General features: G+C 35.7%; 2 protein-coding genes across 2 annotated transcripts; both read right to left on the bottom strand.

Moving 5' to 3' along the window:
- Positions 1-6,868: 6,868 nt before the first annotated feature.
- On the bottom strand, positions 6,869-7,530 carry LOC109705159 (probable NAD(P)H dehydrogenase subunit CRR3, chloroplastic). The gene has a single exon (XM_020225905.1). The coding sequence runs from the start codon at positions 7,473-7,475 to the stop codon at positions 7,092-7,094; it is 384 nt and encodes a 127-aa protein (XP_020081494.1). The 5' UTR covers positions 7,476-7,530; the 3' UTR covers positions 6,869-7,091.
- Positions 7,531-9,593: 2,063 nt separating this feature from the next.
- On the bottom strand, positions 9,594-12,529 carry LOC109705160 (lipid phosphate phosphatase 2-like; the record flags this gene model as incomplete). The annotated part of the gene is made up of 7 exons (XM_020225906.1): positions 9,594-10,091; positions 10,828-10,887; positions 11,002-11,190; positions 11,810-11,903; positions 11,997-12,106; positions 12,208-12,295; positions 12,407-12,529. Coding segments are annotated over 7 exons (861 nt in total), but the record flags the coding sequence as incomplete, so codon positions are not given.
- Between the last annotated feature and the right edge of the window lie 5 nt (positions 12,530-12,534).

The raw sequence follows: 12,534 nt of genomic DNA, 5'->3' as shown, positions 1-12,534 counted from the left end.
GGACTCTCCAACAACTTGTACTAAGACTCGACCAGACAATTAGAACACAGACAGAATTCCTTGACAAAATTTCAAGAAACCTAGATTATATTAAAAACCAAAACACCATAATAGAACAAAAACTTTCTAATATAGATTACAGACTTACCCAGCTAGAAGCAAGACCACAAAAGATAGAACAGAAGCTACTAAAAATTGAACAAGATTTACATTCAAGCCTCCAAAGGTTAGCTGAAATTAAACAAATTTCTCTTGGATGACTAATCCCGAGCACCTTGAAGCTGAAATTTTGCATAAGACTTTATCAAAAGTACAAAACTATAGTCCTGACAAAACCTCTATAGGTTTTTCATCTCATCTCCCACAAGCCATATCTGAACAAGTTATAATCAAACAAAACAATTCTATTATCCAACTATTATTAGGATTACACAGTAGAATACATACATTAGAACATTTGGTAATGCAACAACGACAAACTGAAAGCATTACTCCCACCATAGACACAACTCCTATTATACAGGAAGTAACAAAACATTTTTCTGCACTTCAATTTCAAGAACGCTCAAAAGTTACTCCTCCAAAGAAAGTTATCCAACCATGGACATTTCATAGACAAATTCCACGCCATTTAACTTCACCAGAACTTAGATCTCCTAACACTCCTAGTACATCAAAAAAATCAGACTTCAAGTTCTACTTGGATAATCCTTTTGACTTTAAAAAAAAAAAAAAAAAAATCATTTCAGAGATCTTATACAAAAATGGTTCCCAAGATTAATTGGATGAAGACACTTCCAGAATCTACTGATCCAGACCTTTTTAATTCACTATGGGATGTCATAAGGAAGTAGACTATGTTGGCTTCCAACCATAGAAGAAAACAGACAAAGAAATGGACGAAGGACACATTGGAAACAGAAGACAATGACGAAAGAGACATGACCCATATCCAGACTCAAAGAATGTTTTATCTTTTAGAAACTATTCCAGAGGAAAATGAAGATTTTAATGAAGATTTTAAAATTTCTGAATTTAGCCAAATCCTCTGTGATTTATGTTTTCAAGACAACATCCTCATAGACATTTGGCGACTATTTACGGAACCTTTAGATGATATTTTATCTGATATCTGGCTACTATTTCTTTAAAAAGAGACTATTCTATGAAAGACATAATAATATTAATATAATGTATCTTGATCCAGACATTTCAGGTTCAAACAAAGACAAAGACATGGATCCGCATTATTGCCCTTTTTGCACTGATGTTTTCCTTAAACCTTCTGAAGAAACTCTTGATGATATAATCCAAGACATACACAGGTTATTTGAAGACCCATTTGCTGTTATGCCTTTTCACATTATCCTTTCTAGCTTTAAGCATTTAGGTGAAGAAAAAGCCTTAGCAGCAGCATGCAAAGAATACAACAGACAGACTCTTTATAAAAGGCTAGAAAACTCACAGCAAAAACAATTATGGATAGACAGACTCCAAAACAAGTTTGATTTGCAACTTTGGTTTTCTGGCATATGTCACCTCCCTGAACAAGATTGGGAACATTATTACCAGCAATATTTCCGAGACGAGCTAAACTTTCAATATTATGACTTACTAGATCAAAATAGTATTATTAGAGACATTAGAGTACTATTTGGCTATCTACTTGAAGGAATTACAGAGAATGATGACTGGGAAGAAATTTGTCAACAATATATTTTGGACAACCTTAACCTTCAAGACTATAGTTTAGATTATCAATATAAACTTACTCGAATATTATGTTACCACCTATGTTACAACCTCATGCCATATTCCCCTTTTGTTATAAATCCAAATTGGAACTATCCAAATTGGGACTCTTAAAAAAAAAAAAAAAGGAAAATGCGCTTTCTTTTCCTCTCTACAAGAGTTATCTTTCTATATCTGAACCCTTGGACACTGCTCTCTCCTACTTTGGTCCAAACCTCTTTATTCTCTCCCAATATAAGTTCCTTTCCACATTTCAAGCCTCTACATCCACCCACAATCCTGAGAAAAATAGTTTATGTGAAAACTGCTCAACAATGGCAACACAGCTTCAAAAACTGAACACTATTTGTGATGACTTGAGAACAAAGGATCAGAAAAACATCCAAAGAATTGCTATTCTGGAACAACAGATCAAATACCTCAAGCATCCCTCACAACAAGGTATTGTATCTCTACCTCAATCTTCCTCTTATCTTCCTCCAAAGTATCATCCTATAATGACAACTACACCGAGTTTGGTCTTTCCTCCTATGACCGACATAAATACTCCATTTCAAAATACTCCATTTCAAAACCCACTAATCCCAGTAGTCCATCCCTCTATCTCAGTAAAACCTTTTTTATCCTCAGCACCTTTTCCACCACAAAGGCCTTCCCTCAAAAGATATCCACAGCCAATTGCCAAACCTTTCCGAAAAATTGAATCCTCTTCAGAACCATTACCACACCCTAGTATAGGAAACACTGAAGAAAAACAAGGAAATCCTACGATACTAGAAGCATCTTCTCCCAAATGTGACAATTTAGGGGAAAATGCTTAGCCACCTGGTTCTGATATTTTGTATATTTTTGTAAATATTTCTTTCAGTTCTGCAACTTTAGCTGCTTCTTTTCTTTTAGTCCTTGTATTGGACACTGCTAAAAAAAAAAAAAAATGAAAATGAAAATTCAGAAAAAAGCAAAAGAGAAAAATGAAAAAAAAGAATTTCCAGAGAAAAGTGGAAATATGAAGAAGAAGAAAGAATCTGGAAATTGAAAAAATCAAAGAAAAAATTGGAAAAAGAAAAAGAAGAAAAAAGAAAAAATCAAGAAAAGAAAGAAAAAATCAGAAAAAGAAAAAAGAAAAAAGAATTAACCCGCTGTGATTCTTTCACAGGCAAAAATAAGGGTTTTTAGTTAGGGCTTTTTCGCTAATCAGTTTCTATTTTGCAGTCTTTTCTTTTTAATCACCTTTGATCCAACTCCACCACCAACAGCACGGTTCCTAAGTCTGTTTCCCAACAGACACCTCCAGTCCACCTTTCCATTTTAAAAAGAAATTTTTGGCCTCCACCAAGCAAATGAAAATTCAACACGTGGCCGCCATTTGGACAAACAATGAAGCAACACGTGGACATCACTCGTGCACCAAGTCCACCAAAAATCCCAAGGGCCCCGCCACTTCATTCCATCCTCAGAAAACTTCCACGCCCATAGTTTTTTTTTGAAAAACCTCGGGCCCCGCATCATCATGACGTCCTTAAACCGTTCCCTGAGTACCCACGGTTTTATTGAAAACCAGGGGCTCCCATGGTTTTCCTCCACCACTTCTGCGCCTCCTTCGGCTATAAAGGAAGAACCCCCTCCTCCTCTCCAAGCATGATATCGAGCAGGCTCTCTCCAAGCATTAGAGAAAATCCTACTTAGTCCCTGCCTTATGTAAAAATTGCGCTGAAGCTAAAAGGAAGATCATTTCGCCGACAAGTGAAGAATGAAGCAAGCCTCTTGTTAGATATATCATCCTAGCTCCACAAATAATTCCCTAATGGCCTTTACTTTCCTTTTCTTCCTGTAAATATTTATCTTTTTCTCAACTGCATTCTGGCGTGAAGAGTCTGTACAAACAAGTCCTTTCTTTCCCCCCGGGAAGTCCCGGAAGGGAAACCTTCTAGCGTTGTGATGTAAGTTTTATCTCTTGTTAATATTATATTTCTCGAACTCTTCTATCCATGGCATTTTCTTTGCCCCATGATTCCCTTTCCTTGGACTCTTAATGAAAATTTATGGGTTCTCTCTGGATAATTATTTCAGCTTAAGCAAGTGTAAAGCATATATACTTGGCAGATTTGATAAGAGAAAAAAAATGCTCTGTAATTTTCGCCATTGATAGCCAGAGGTGCTTTGCGGCGTTAGAGCGAGGTTCTCTGAAAACTGTACGCCAAGAGGGTCTTGTGCACCAACACTGTGTCTTAAGTGGTGTTATCCACATTAGAAAATTAAATTTCATCATAAGTCCGAGTTTTAGGAAAATTGCATCATCGAAAATTTAATGAGATAAAGAGTTTTAGAAATATAAAAAACATCTGAAAAAATTTTTATCTTGATTTCTAGAAGGGAGTACCAGACGGGACCTACTTTAAAAAAGATTTGGAAACTTAGTTTATTTTCTAAAACGGAGATTTTAAATTTGCACTTCATCCTATTTTTATTCATACTACAAATATCATTCAAGACATATATTATTTTCTTTCCGTTCCTCTTTTACTGTGAACTATCTATCAAACAAATTCATCTAAACATCCACCTATCCATCCCAATTAAATTAATATTTAATAACGACCAACATCGTTTCCGGTAGCAAACACACTTTAATTTAAGTCTTTAAAAAGCTTTCATTTAAAGAAAAATTTAAAAAAGATAAAAATAAAAAAAATAAAAAAAAAAGAGAAAAATCACCGTGCATACCACTTTGCGTAATTAGCACTAATTACGCCACTTAAATTTTAGACCGAAAAAATTTATAAAAAATCTTAAAAAATCAGAAATATTCCCACGAGTCTTTTGCTACCCTTGTCCAGAGTAGCCGACATATAGTTTCCCCTCTGTGCATTTTTCTGTTAGACTTTTACTATTTGCAAATAGTAAATAGTTAAAAAAAATAAAATAAAATAAAAAAATAAAAAAAAAAATCCCACGTGAAGCCACTGAATGCATAGTTATCGTGCATAGTAACTTCGCTAATTTTCGACAGCAACATTTCCAGACAGAAAAAATACTAGAAAATCCAGAAAAATCTTACGAGTATTTTGCCACCCTTCTTCTGAGTAGCCGATATACGGTCTCTCCTGTAAAAATCTTTCTTTCCTACAAATCACTATTTGCATAGTAACTGTTTGATAATTTATTTGCGTACGCACCATTTCTACTTAGTATCCTACGCTAATTAAGCTTTTTCTAGCTATATCAGAAAAATTCTCAAAAAATACCCAAAAAATTGTTAAAATTTCAACTTTCTCTTTCTTGCACTTATCCTTTTTAACCGGTATTTTCACATGATGACCGACAACGGTATGTTGATAAGACTAAATTTATATCTTTTAAGAGTGAAGTATCAGTTGAATGTTATGACGGTCAAAGTGCATTTGTAGCCCAAAAAAGTGAAAGAGTGGCAAGAGTTAAACATTTCAAATGGAAAAGTTATTTTATGCTATCCACGAATTGGTTTCAATTTCCCACCAGATTTGAGTTTCATAACCCATATATAAGATGTATGACTGTCAAGGAACTTCTGGTGTTCCTGCAGATGAGCACGCTCAAGATTGTGATGAAAGCATTGGAAAAGTAATCGACCAAGTGCTCATAGCTTTGAACAGAAATATCAATTATTCATGCATTTCACTTTTAGCCGACTGGGTCTAGTTATCTATTGGTAATCATATATGACTCTCCTGATGTAACGACTCGGACCGCTTGCACAAATAACTTGTTGGGACCTAAATCACCAGCCAAAATGCTTAAGCTTAGCTATTAATTCTAGTATACCTGTCACATAAAAACCCTTCACACTCTCCCATACTATACGATGTGGACCCTCTTTAGGCTCCAACGTTCTCGTAAGCCCGACCCAATCACACATATAGCTCAAGATTTACTAGGCGATGTGAGATCCATCTCACACTTCCAGCTAGCTATTTGACTCTGAAACCACCTGTTGGGTCCTAAACCACCGGCATAGAATGCTTAAGCCGAGTTATCAGTCAGTATGCTCCTCACATATAAGCCCGTCGCACTTTCCCACGTTTTGGGATGTCACACCTGAAGTCACTATTAACATTTGCAAAACCAACTTTGTCTTTTTCCTAGGAGGAGCTGCTGAGTTTTGGATATCCGCTAAACAAATCTTAATAGCTATGAATGCAATGGAATCTGAAGTGATTGGTTTAGACACAATTGTTTTAGCAGCGAAATGGTTAACAGAATTATTTATTTTGTATTCCTTTTGCTTGCCAAGAAGAACACAAAGAAGGCTCGTTATTGTTCAAAAGAAAATTTCAATGGGTGGAGCCTCAAGAAATTCGATTTGGATTCTCCGTTGTGAGTTGACCTCTCAATAAAGCATGTTACATTCGGTCACTTGTCTCAGGCTGAACTTGGTCAGATGGGCTCAGTTGACGTTCGGCTCGAAGGGAAGAAACTACAGAGACCCGAAAATTCAGCCAAAGTCTTAGGGTGACGTCTACAGCCAAAATAACAGGAACGTGCCAAAACTAAGGCTTCGACTACTGCTAATGCTACGCTCGACTGAAATTAGAAAACTACTGCTACCCTATTCTCGGCTGAATGTTGAAGAAAACAAGGTCCTTTCTATGTTTTTCTGCACAATATTTATAGCCTTAGTAGTTCGAATCTATCTTAATCCGACTTTCCTGATAAGCGCGAATGCAATTCGAAAACAGAATCGCGACAAATAATCGAAAAGTTCATTTCTTCCCAAGCAGAATCCTAACAGATCATATTGGACGGCCAAATATCGGGTTAGTGCCTTTATTACGTCGCCCCCGACCTACTATATCCAGTTTTTAACGGTGAGCGAGTTGGAAATATTTGATTAGCATCTCTGCTGTTGCGTGAAATTGCAAAGTGAAAACACACTAAGGGTGTGCTTGTTTTACCGAAAGTAGAGACGAGCGAAGTAATTTTGGGTCGTAAATGCTCATTTTTCATTGTTCGATTCACCGTAACTTCACCTTTCGGTCGAAACTCAAACTCCACAAATAGCGTAATTGACTTCGGCCTGCCCAGGCCGAAGTCAATTACGAAAAAAAAAAAAAAAACAGTAAGAAAAAAAAAAATAATATATTAATCCATTTACCATACAAACAAGAAACTGAAAAAACTTCAGTTCTACGGCTATACAAACAAACAGCAGAAGAAGAAGAGTAATTTTCTACTTGAACTCCAGTTTACTGGAAAGTCTATTTAACCTAAAATTCGCCTTTACAAATAGAATCTTTCCCTTTCCCTTAAATCCATGATTCTTCATCCATATTAAAAAGTTAAAAAGGAAGAAGAAGAAGAAGTTACATACCATTGCTAGCGTGCGCCTCGGTGCGGTCGACGAGCCACTCGGCGGCCTCGCGGAGCTTCCGCTCGGCGGGGCTCTCGGCCTGCCCGATCGGCGTCGACGCCAAGAACTCCATAAAGGACGACGACGACGACGAAGATGATGACGACAATGAAGAAGATGAGGCCGGGTCAGTGCCGACGCCGATGGCCCTCTCGATCTCCGCAATTGAGGGCTTCTGCTTCTGTTTCTGCTTCTGCTTCTTGGGTCGATTGAGAGGAGGAGGAGGCCGCAAGGAGTGGGAAGAGGAGGTAATTGTGGTGGGTTTGGAGTGGGGGTTGGGAGGGATGGGGAGCGGAGAAGCTGCTGCCATTACTGCTGCTGCTACTGCAGAAGCCATTCCTGCTGCAGCCAGAAGTTGCGGGGATAAAGGGTGGGGATAAGGGGTTGTTATCCCCCCTTGTTCCCCAAACACAAAACACCAAAAGGGGACCTATTTTTATTTTTAAATTTTTAAAATTTAAAAAATAAAAATTTAAAGTTTTAAATATTTATAATTTATAATTTATAATTTATAATTTCAAAATTAAAGTTTATAATTTTAAATTTTAAATTTGATATTTTATATTTTTCAAATTTAAATATGATCTTAAATTTAAAATTTGAAATCTTAGATTTGAGATTTCAAATTTTAAATTTAATTTCAGAATTCAAAATTTAAAAGTTAAAATTTTGAATTTTGAAATATAACTATTCATTATTCTTCTTATTCCCTCTTATCTATTCAAATGTTTTTTTTTTTTCTTATTCCCTCGAACAACTTAATTTTTATTTAAACGTAAAATTGATTTAATTCTTACTTATTATATCTATTTCTAGAATAAGCAATTTTTAGTTATGTCCGAATCAGACAAAGGCTGCAAAAACAGTTACCTCACAGAGTGCATCCGATTCTTGATTTAAAATGAAAAGGCACAAAATTTATCTAAACTATGTTGCTTAATTTTTTATTTTAATCTTTTAGGTTTAGTCACCATTCAAAATATTATAAACAAGTTAAGAGATTTAGCCTTATCATATCTCTTATATAGAATTATTTCAAATCCTGATATCTTTTCAAAATTTCAATTTCACTATCCAATCTTTCAACTTATTCGATTTGAGTCACTATAAACAGCGCTTTAATTTTAAAATTTAAGCTAATTATTTATTTTAATAAATTTATAATTGCAAGAATTATATAAAATATTTAACTAAATCTATAAAGATAGACGACGCATTCAAATTTCAAAGTTAAAATGCCGTTGGCTAATTGAAATCAAACAAATTGAAGGATTGGATAGTAAAATCAAAATTTTGAAAGATTAAATAGCCAAATCAAAATGATTCATAATTCATTAAATAAGTTTTATACATTTTTACTTGTTTTCAAAGAGATAATATCTAATATATCGACAAATCCTTAAAATATCTATTTTATCGTGATTAACCAAAATATTCTTATTAATTATAAAAAATTCATTAGAATATACCATTGCTCTTATTAAAGATTTACTAACGAAATTGTTTTTTCGAAGAGTATTTTGAATTTTGAAGGATAAATTTAAAAATTTTACATTGTAATAAAGAATACAAGCAAAAAGCTCCTATTTTAAGATTAAAATTCAATTTAATAGACGCAATTTTAATTTTAGATGGCAAAGCAAGAAATTACTATTGGCCACAATCTGTCCTATTCAAACGAAAAAACTTTGAGTAGTTAGCTCCCCAACGACGCCTCATTAGAGAGTCTCAATTTATCGTCACGTGCACACCAGTTATATTATTCGAATTGTTATAATCACTTTTCTCTAAAATTTTAAATTTTTTTGAATTTTATTATTTTTAAAAAAATCTAACGAATCATTAAATGAAACTAAAATTAATACATGGCAGCGAATCAGAAACTCCCCGACAAGATATGATTTGGTGAGCTCCCAACTTTAAGTTTTGTATCTATTTCAAATGATGCATGAACACCTTGATTTCTAAGGAAGTTCGAAACAAATCAAATTGGAACAAAATTTTCCATCAAATTTTAATTTGTTGTTGGGTCTCAAGTTTTTTTTTTTTTATAAATTTCGGGGTTGCAGTTAGATCTCGAGTCATTCAAGTTTCTGGACCTTTGGGTTTCGGGTTGCAAGGACTCTGGTTTCTGAGTGTCAGAACCTCTGATTTCAGGTTGTCAAGTTTATGCATTTGCTGAGTTACAGATAATGCTCCAGTTCCCAATCATATCTATTAATCATATCTATTTAACATCGGGTAAACCTTCCCTGTTCGAATTCGGATTCGGATAAAATCTCGAATATCCGTACCCATTGACATTCCTAACGTCAGACATAACCCAACACCTCCTGATCCGCTTCGAATTCAAAATCATGCAGCATTAACTTGGCCAATCTCCAGTAACCAAACCTCAAAATCAATATGACAGGTTATTTCTTAATCAAATAAAGCACAACTAGATGCAACATACTCAACCACAAAAAGAGAACCCAAACCTTTTACTATGAACACAACAAATATCCACAATCTTTATCTGCTTCACAATCTCACCAACTACAGCAACAACAACAATTGTTGTCCTAATAACTATCGAAGGCCCAGATATCGCAAACCAACCGCTACTACGAAAAATATTACAAATGAAACTAACAAAAATTACATAGCAAGAAACCACGCGAATCGAGTACGATAACGGAGAAGCAGAAAGTCGGTGTTCGTATCCGGGAAGCTTGTGTTGGTTTACAAGTGTAGACTTCATTTGCAGCATGTAGTCATTGCCTCCTGCCGGCTTCGCTGGCGTCTAGAATCGGGCTCGTGTCTCTCATGGCGATCCCGATGTGAGGTTCAGGTGAATCGTAAACGACTTCGGACTGTGAAGGCCTCCTATTGTTGGGGTTTGTGATGACGGAGAGCTCGCTGTCGTTACGAGTTTCTGCAAGTTGCTGAAAATAGGCGTGAGGCCAGAAACCTGCAAGAGTGCAGCATCTTTCCTTTGTTAGCAAGCTTCTCACTCTCTTCATAAGAGCAACGAGATTGAGAAATGCGCTTAATAAATACTCATGTAACACGCATTGTCAACATAAAGAACAAATGGTGATCGAAGAAAGATTATCTCTACGACAGCTTCGAAAAGTTCTATTACAAGAATTACTGTATATTCTCAGAAATTGAGCAAAAGCTGTGAACAGCCTTTTACTCGATGCATTGCTTTCGAGTTAGTTTTCCCTGTATATTTTATCTTCATCTCTACAACATCATCTATCCTTTCTGATCTGTTAGTTCGCCCATAGCACGTAAACTAGACAATGGTATCTATCGTAACATCTTGTATTGTTTTAATGCTTCTCCTAACACCTTCGACCAACCATCTGATGTTTACAAAGTATCATGCATTATTGGAATATCTTCACTATGTACTCTCAAAATCGTATAATTAAGCTGAAAACTGTTGAAGTTATTGTCCGCAAATTTAGCATGTCGATTATCGAACAGCAGTAACAGAACTCTTTGCATACGCTTAAATACTGTGGAAACTAGAACTCTTTGCATACGCTTCCTATAAACACTATGACATGCATGCAGACTAAGATTCGGCTTATTACGCTTCTGAAGAATATTTCAGATCACACAATTTCGCCATGCAAGTAAATGGTTTGTTTGAAGTCAAATTAAACATGAGAAAGTATCTGAAGTTATTAACGTACTGTCAACATCAAAAGGAGATGCGAAGAACTGCAGATAACAGAATGAAGCAACTACAAGCCCTGCAGCAATAAAGAAATAAAGGCTTACAACCAATTTTCAAACATTAAAGAATTAGCAAATAAAAAAGAGTTAAAAGTATGACAACATCGAGAAGATCAATCTTAAGAACAAACCTAGAAGACCTCCAGTAAATACATCCTGCCAATGGTGCCAGTAGTCGTCCACTCGAGAAACCGCGACAAGAGATGCAACAAGCAGAGGTAGAAACACAATACAGAGTTTTGCGACGTGCCCTTTTCGATCAAAGGCCATGATTTTCCCAGCTAGGTACCATGAAAGGAAGCCTAGACCAGCAAAAGACCCTGCAACAGGCAGCAAGCGAAAAGCAAATTACATATCTATGGTGTCACTATAACAAAATATAGCATGCGGTGCTAATAAAGGCTTCAAGAAGCATCCCATCCCTATAGCATGTTCTCAAGACTCAGCTGTCAACATGAATGTGCATAGAGAAAATAAAGAAGATGATAATTTTCGACCAGGTTGGCTTTTGTATCAACTCTGCATCATTGCAAAGCACAAAAGTTTTCGCACCAGAGAACTTTTCAACTTCGCCTTTACAACAGGTAGTTTCTTTGCTCCCCAAAATAGATGCATTTTGCGTGGGTTGACAGATAAGCAGGGATTTTAGGCGTATGCTAGAATCTTGGATATATTTAGCACATAAATAATGCTGCCAATGTAGTAGAGCCTGAAATACATAGCAACTAGTACTTAATAAATCCACATTTAGCTTTTAGAGAATCTTCAAACCGCAAGATGCTATAAGTACACAGAAAAAATGAATGATTTGATACAACGCAAGCATATTTAGGAACAAGTGTGGTAGCGCACATTATACTAACAATTTGTAGGAACAAAAATGCATGAAAACTAGCAGGCCAAATTTGATACTAAGCGGATGGGTATTTTGTTGCGTACATGAAGAATGTCCACTGGGAAAACTCTTGTGACCTTCCCTGATAACACTCTTCTCCCCATGACATATAACACTGGTAGTGACATTGTCATACTCCTGAACGTAAATCGCCAAATTTTAATTCATTGAAAAGAATTAATGAATAGAGGAAATTAATAATGATCCAAGTACACAGAAGGGAGTGCTCACATCCTTCCCGTCAGGGAAACATCGCCAAAAGAAATCTGGTCGTGGACGACCAACACCATCCTTGATTGCGTCTGTTATGACCGCGGTTATAAGAACAGAAAACAGAAGGCCTGGTTCACATAAAAGAGTTAATTATCAACTAACACACATCTTTCAAAAATTTAGAAAAGAAAAAAAATGCCCATAAATAGAAGAAGCATATGCAAAATACCGAGTATAGCGTGATGCAAATCATATACATTCCTCTTCTTGAAGTAAATTGCAACAATAATAACAATGGGTAACACAATTCCAATGATCTGCAGAAACACAAACATATTGAAGTCAAAGTACACAAAACAAGCATAAACTGAAAAAGAAACTTCTTGTCTCATTAGTAGATTACATGAAAGAGGAGCGAAAGCACACACCGGAACAGCCCAAAATGGCACTGTATTGCTCTTCATCGGGTATCTCAGGTCGGTCATCATGTCTTTTCCGACAAAACGGTGAAAAGGCTCTATTATATTTAATAGTCCATCTGTTATAGCAAGAAGTA

This window comes from Ananas comosus, unplaced genomic scaffold, assembly GCF_001540865.1.
Source record: "Ananas comosus cultivar F153 unplaced genomic scaffold, ASM154086v1, whole genome shotgun sequence".
Lineage (NCBI taxonomy): Eukaryota > Viridiplantae > Streptophyta > Magnoliopsida > Poales > Bromeliaceae > Ananas > Ananas comosus.
This window is presented reverse-complemented; position numbering and strand designations above follow the sequence as displayed.

What these genes read in the sequence shown, in the direction of transcription:
- LOC109705159 (XM_020225905.1), bottom strand. Translation starts at nt 7,475, where the DNA reads ATGGCTTCTGCAGTAGCAGCAGCAGTAATGGCAGCAGCTTCTCCGCTC.